The sequence below is a fragment of the Megalops cyprinoides genome, chromosome 3 (genome assembly GCF_013368585.1).
Source record: "Megalops cyprinoides isolate fMegCyp1 chromosome 3, fMegCyp1.pri, whole genome shotgun sequence".
In the NCBI taxonomy this organism is placed as follows: Eukaryota; Metazoa; Chordata; class Actinopteri; order Elopiformes; family Megalopidae; genus Megalops; species Megalops cyprinoides.
In genome coordinates this window covers 19,948,769-19,955,338 of record NC_050585.1, presented here as the reverse complement: position 1 = coordinate 19,955,338, position 6,570 = coordinate 19,948,769, and the positions used below count along the sequence as shown (strand labels likewise).

At 43.1% G+C, this 6,570-nt stretch overlaps 1 protein-coding gene across 1 annotated transcript; it reads right to left on the bottom strand.

Annotated features, from left to right (window-relative positions):
- Positions 1 to 1,690: 1,690 nt before the first annotated feature.
- On the bottom strand, positions 1,691 to 6,190 carry crx (cone-rod homeobox). Its single transcript, XM_036525086.1, has 3 exons — positions 6,094 to 6,190; positions 3,000 to 3,151; positions 1,691 to 2,326 (listed from the first exon to the last, which is right to left on the bottom strand). The coding sequence occupies exons 1-3, from the start codon at positions 6,188 to 6,190 to the stop codon at positions 1,691 to 1,693; spliced, it is 885 nt and encodes a 294-aa protein (XP_036380979.1).
- Between the last annotated feature and the right edge of the window lie 380 nt (positions 6,191 to 6,570).

The following is a 6,570-nucleotide window of genomic DNA, read 5'->3' as shown; positions in this document are numbered from 1 at the left end:
TGTTTGACTGCTCTGAACGCCAAAAGAAACCACTGTAGTTGTGTTCTGTGTCTGTATCAAATATGGAATGCATCAGACATGATGGCATTTTAAAGTAAAGTTTAATATTTACAAAACAAACCCAAATAACAAACATAACGTCATTAATAGCAGTAGCAGTAATATTAATTATAACTGGAATAATAATTGTAATAACATTAGCAATAATAAAATTACCTCAAACAAATGACCACACGTTCACTCCAAAAAGCTCACAACTTTAAAGACACATTAATTGTTTAAGCCTAAAAAAGTAATAAATAATACATTAACATATACTGATAACCCTCGTACTGTCAATGAGAGACACTAAACACTTTCTATGCAATAGTGAGTTGCCTTCCCTGTCTGATCAGTAAGTCTGTTCTGCAGGAGTAGCACTGAAGCGTTGGTGGGATGAAAGCACTGAGAAACTGAACCAGGATGTAAAAGATGCCCCATGTCCTTCTTGCATGTCCCAGAATGCACTGGGGTCAAGGAGGTATGTCCCACAGGGTAGAGTTTGCATGCATGTGGAGAGGAGGGAGTTCTTGTACCACACACAGCCCCCAGCACCATACCGTGGTGGTGGTGGTGGTGTGGGTGTCCCCCCCGTCTCTCTCCTGTACTCTCTCTCCACGGGCAGCCCACCCCTTTGAGCCTCCTTTCCCAGCATGCCCACATGCCAGGGTCCACTTCTGTCTCTGTTTGTGATCCTGGAGTCTGAAAAGCGGCTTAATTTTTAAAAAAATGACAGAAAAAAGCACTGGAAGTCATTTTGGAAGTGCAGAGGAAGAGAAAGTCCATTGTTCTGTTTTCAGTTCGCAGTGTTGTCCTTCTCCAGCAGAAAAACACACATTTATGAGTGCTCCTTCTTCTGAGTCCACCACTCCCCCTGCCCAGTTACTTTAGGTTCCGTCAATAATGTTTATGCAGTGCCAGTTCTTCCAGAGTTTAATGCTGTTCTCATAAGAAAGACTTGTTCAGCAATAAGCTCCCTAATATCTCTAAGCAGTTGATATATTATCAAATGTCCAACTCAGAATTCCTTCCTCTGCCCTTTTCTGATGTTACAAATAAGATATGATAGTGTAGAATAGAGACGTTTTATGCCATCAACCAATCCTCTGCCATCATCAATGCCAATCTTAACAATACTGGGCTGGTCATTTAAAACAACCTCTTAAAACAACATAAATATATTTTTTTGTTATTTTCATGTCATTGTGTTTCCTTTCATGCCAAATTGTAGATTTTTTTATAATCATGAAATAGTGTAACATATTTTAAAGGTCAAATCCTTTAAAAATAGATTTTTACTGAAGACTTATTTTGAATTTCATTTTGTGACCTATCTCTTCTCTCACAAAAACACGGGAAAACCACCAAACTTTGTTCCAACACAACACAAGTATTTGTTATGCACTGTCCATCAAAAACAAAAAAGGAAGCTTCACACAGGTTGTGTCTGCGTTCCCACACCTTTCCACTAGCAATAACACACTGAGATGACAATCACAAAAAAAAAGAAAAAAGACAATCATAAGTTCTTGGTCTGAATGAATCATATTTTGGAGGGGGGCAGTTCGCAAAACTTTCTGAATTTTTTTACTTCATCTTCTTACCTATTCCTTTCATACTATTCTTCTTGTCTCCTCTTGTTCTGTCTTCTCTACAAAACCTGGAACTTCCAGGAGTTCTGGTCCTTGTGGTCCAGGCAATCCACCGCGTTGAAGTTGAGCTTCCAGGTGGCCTGGTCTTTGTAGTCCAGGCAGTCGACGGCACCGAAGCCCAGCGAGGCGGCGGTGTAGCCCTGCGAGGAGAGAGAGGCCGGGGACTGGCTGAGGGGCCCGCCCATGGAGGAGCCGGTGATGGGGCTGAGGGCGCCCCCAGTGGCAGAGAGCTGCGAGTGCATAGGGGACAGGTAGGAGCTGCAGTCTAGGCCGGTGAAGTAGGAGGAGGAGCTGGCATAGCTCTGGCTGTAGCCGGGGGCCTGGCTGTAGGACATGGGGTAGGCGGTGGAGCGCTGCATGCAGGGCGTGGTGGAGGCAGAGAGGGGGTCCGGCAGCGGGGAGATGGAGGCGGGGCTCCAGATGGACACAGACGCGCTGCCCGTGTTGGCTCCGGGGGTGATGGTGGTGCCCGGGTGCTGGGGCACGGGGCTGTACGACTCGTTGGTGTTGCCGTTAGGCTCGGAGCTCGGCTCCCGGGCGGGGGAGGCCTTCTTCTTGGGTGGGCGGGGCTTGGACTGCCCGCTGCTCTGCTGTTGCTGCTGCCGGCACTTGGCGCGGCGGTTCTTGAACCACACCTGCGGAGGAGAGGGCATTACACACACCGCGGCCAAGGGGGATGGACACAGCAAGACAGTGTTACAGTGGATGGCTTTGAGAGAGAAGTAAAGTGTACAGGCTTTGCATTGGTGGTGTGTTGAACTTCACTGAGTACAGATGTCATTTAGAGGGGGGATCCAGCTCCCTTTCTTAATGGTGCCAGTTGGCATACTGAGAGGGCCACATTGCCATTAAGAGGTATGACCAGTCAGGTCAGCCAGGTGTTTGCTTGGTTTAGCAAAGGCTTCGGCAGTACTGGGCCACCTAGACCCCTGTCTAAATCTGGGCTGCATATACACTCGTGCCAAGCTATGATGTCAAAATGAATGAGTGAAGGTCATGGATTAATATAAATTAATGTGTAGACACCACAATATCATATGCTTTAGGGATGAGCTTGTGGCCAAGCAAAGATAAAACCAGTAAGGCATGTGAACCACACTGAGCAGTCATATAGCAGTGAGGAAGTCACACAGTGAACAGGACAATGTGGAGAGGACCTCTGTCTGTGATGGATTTATGTCTTGTGTTTTAACTGGGTGGAATATAGCCCTTGATGTGGAAGCCCCTGTGAGTAATGGTGGACTGTGCTGTGCTGATAACTCAGCTGGTACGAGCGTGGGAGTGCAGTCGGAGGGCTGCCCCTCTCACCTGCACGCGGGACTCGGGCAGGTTGATCTTGAGCGCCACCTCCTCCCTCATGAAGATGTCGGGGTAGCGCGTCTTGGCGAACAGCGCCTCCAGGATGTCGAGCTGGGCGCGGGTGAAGGTGGTCCTCTCCCGCCGCTGTTTCCGTGGAGTCGCTGGGAGAGAAGCAGAGAGAGAAGCGCTTGGATATTAATCTCCTGGCCCCCTCTCTCTCGCACTCTCTCACTCTGTCATTTCTTGAATCAAGCACAGCTACATAGGGCTTGATTCAATCACTGCTGATCCCTAATTTTGACTCGAAATCACATTGAAGCGTTACTTTTATTTGTCAGTCATAGCTTAGCAAATTTAGCAATCTGAATTAATTAAATTAATTAATTATCAATTGTGTTTTATTTATAAATGTGTTTTATTTGTGAATCAATGTTAAGGACAAGTTTTGACTGAATCCAGGTCTTAGAGAGTTAAACTACAGATAAAAACATCAGTAACAGTCACAGTAGAAGTAATAATAGTGGAACTAATGTTTAAAGTACTAAATTACTTATGGGGTTGTAGTACTGCTGTATAAATTACTGGGGTTGTAGTAGTACTGCTGTATAGCTCCCAAATTACAGTTTGGCTGCAAAACTGCAATGATTCATGAATGGCACGATTTACACATTTCACTTGTTTACATCTGAGACTCTTGTCTGCTTCAGAGACTCATCTGTGGGTGGAGCCTGATGGATTTCTACTCCAGTGGAGTCAAAATGTTGGGGAAATTCAGGCAGTCACACAGCAGTGAGGTAGCCACATGGCGACCGGGAGGGGAGAGGTGGGAAACACCATTGACTAAAACAGGATATATAATAGGATATGACTGCTGGAAATGGTGTTGGTAGCCCAATAGGGGGCAGTCTTCCTTTTGAACCAAGAAGACAACCAATGCAACACGGAAGACACTGCATGGTCATTTGGTTAAGATGTTCAGTTGAGGTCCTGACAAACTGTGGACATTAAAGATCCTTTGGTGCTTATTGTAAAGAGAATAAAATGCAATTGAGTATCATTAGTAGTGGTAGTAGTAATAGCAGCTTAAGTAAGTAAAATACTATTGTAATTGTGGTATGGAAGTACTAATTATCATGGTAATAAATTTTAACTTTAATCATAACATCAGTGTTGCTACAGTAGGTTTATTTCTTTGCTACTTGGCTTCAGTAGCTACAAGTACTAATAGTATCAATGAATCATCCTGATTACTCTACTTGGACTTAAGGTTACACACGCTGGACTGAATCATTACTGAGGCTCAGATGTAGTCTAACTGACCAAAGACTCTATGGAATGTTATTTGTTGTTACACAATAAATACTATGACTGTGGTGGCCTTTTTTAATGACAAATGTTGTGCGAGTGAGAAAAGAACGGAGCCCCTAATTCATTTCGCAGTTGTGCATTGCTACTCGATTGAAGGCCAAAGACAAGCTACTGCACGCAGTCGTGGTGTGAAGAAACAGACATTGCTGACGCTGACTGAATCCCACTGAAACAATTAAACAATCATTTCTGGACTAATATAAGCTACATGTATCATACACACAAATATGAAGGTATTTTTTGAAATTTCAAACTGTGAATATGGAACATATGTGAATGCATCTGAGACTGGAAACCACTAGGACCCACGCGCAGGGGAGAGCAATATTACATTACTGCTGTTCTTAATGATGATGCTTTTTGCTATTGATGATGACAGTAAAGACAATGCTAAGACATTTTTGAATGCTTGTGTAAGCATTTTTAAATAATTAATAATTGTGTGTATTTTTCTATTTACTGCATCCACTATGTGTAGAATGTTTTTGATCTTTTAATATCGGTTATAAGTCCCGTTCAGGTATGTGCTGTGACTGTGTAAATACATTCTAGCGATTCAACTGACTTTTCGACGTTAGCCGAAATGGAAATGGAAAGTACCTTCACGTCATTGTTTTATTTAATTTTCTCCGCATCAGTACCTCAATCTAATATTGACTTACGTTTTTGCTATTATTTGTCCGATTGTAATAATTATTCATTAGTATGTCAGACAATGAACAACAACAACGACAATAATAATAATAATAATAATAATAATAATAATAATAATAATAACAATAATAATAATAATAGCTGATGTAACTTAATCTAATAGTAATAATTGTTTTTACTAGTATCATTATAAGAAAACAAATTACCAAAGAAAACAAGTTTGTCTCGTATCGCTTTGATCACCACGGTGCTAAAGTTGCGGTCGATGCTACACAGTGTAAACATTTTTCTAACACGAAAATTAAAAATGGAGTAGAAGGTTGCCACATGTTTTTTTTTCCCTCAGATCTGAAATGTAAAGGTAATCTCAATATAGAACTGCGGTTTGTAGGATAAAGGAACGGTACCCTGTAGTTTGACCAACATGATTTCGCTTCATGTACTCGACGGCTGTTTTGCAGTGTAACGTGCTAACACGAATTTGGAAATGTTAAATTGTTTAAAAAGTCAGAGGATAATTCTCATAATGTTCTTCGAAAAAATACAGAGCAGAAACAAATAAAGATACCCCATATCGTTCCGTATTTCCACAGATTTAAATTAAAGAAACACAGCGCCATGCGTAGCCTATACCATGTTATTTCTAAACGGTAAAAATGAGAGCAGATTTTAACGAAATATAGGAGGACCGTAATGTCGCTTTAAAAAAAAGACGCAAGCACAGGACTAAAACGTGTGCCCTACAGAAAACTTAAGTTTTACTTTTGCAAGCTGAACTGAGGGGAGTCAGTGGCGTTTTTCGTGGTCGGTGAGCTCAGAAGCCGCCCACACATCACGCACTTCTGTAACTTACGGACCGTGCATTAAACGTAAATACCCATCGACATCGTATTGATAATGATGATAGTTTTTTTAAAACCCATTATGAGTACATCCATTTAAAAAGTGAATTCTGCTTTGTTCTTTCCTGAACGAATCACTTTGCAACCGTTCTGATACTGTACATAAACCACAGCCAGAAATACATAACAATAATAATACAATATAACGACCTGACAAGGATGTGGAAAAAAATACTCACTCGGATAGCCGACGGCTGAATGTAGCAGGTCCATGCCCGGGCCGGACAGAGTTAACCCGTTCACGGCGTAATGAGGCTGCTTTATGTAGGACATCATGCCTGTGCCGGTTTTAAACTCCCTCTCTCACTCCCTCGTGCAGAGACAGACGGACAGGGGATGGGTCTCCCTTCTCTTATTTGTGGGGGAGTCTCCCTCACAGTCTCCCTCCTTCTCTGCTGCTGTTGTTGTTGTTGCAGCCTCACGCGCCCCTTCTGTCACGAGATGCGGCGAGGCTGTCCAGTCGGGAGAGACCGGGTGCAACGCACCTATATCCCCCTCACAGCGATTCAGCGGACACCTGTGGAAGTGTCCGAGCCAGGTGATCAGTCAAGTTATCTGCTGTTATTCTTCTCTTCTCCCTTCCGCGCTCCCTGTTCCACACGTCGACAGTCAATATTAACAACTCACAGAACTGCTTGCACTTTACCTAATGCTTA

Coding starts and splice junctions, on each gene's coding strand:
- crx (XM_036525086.1), bottom strand. CDS start 6,190: ATGATGTCCTACATAAAGCAGCCTCATTACGCCGTGAACGGGTTAACT. Junction 3,152..6,093: donor TTCAGCCGTCGGCTATCCGA/GTGAGTATTTTT, acceptor CTTCTCTCCCAG/CGACTCCACGGAAACAGCGG. Junction 2,327..2,999: donor TGCCCGAGTCCCGCGTGCAG/GTGAGAGGGGCA, acceptor TCTCCTCCGCAG/GTGTGGTTCAAGAACCGCCG.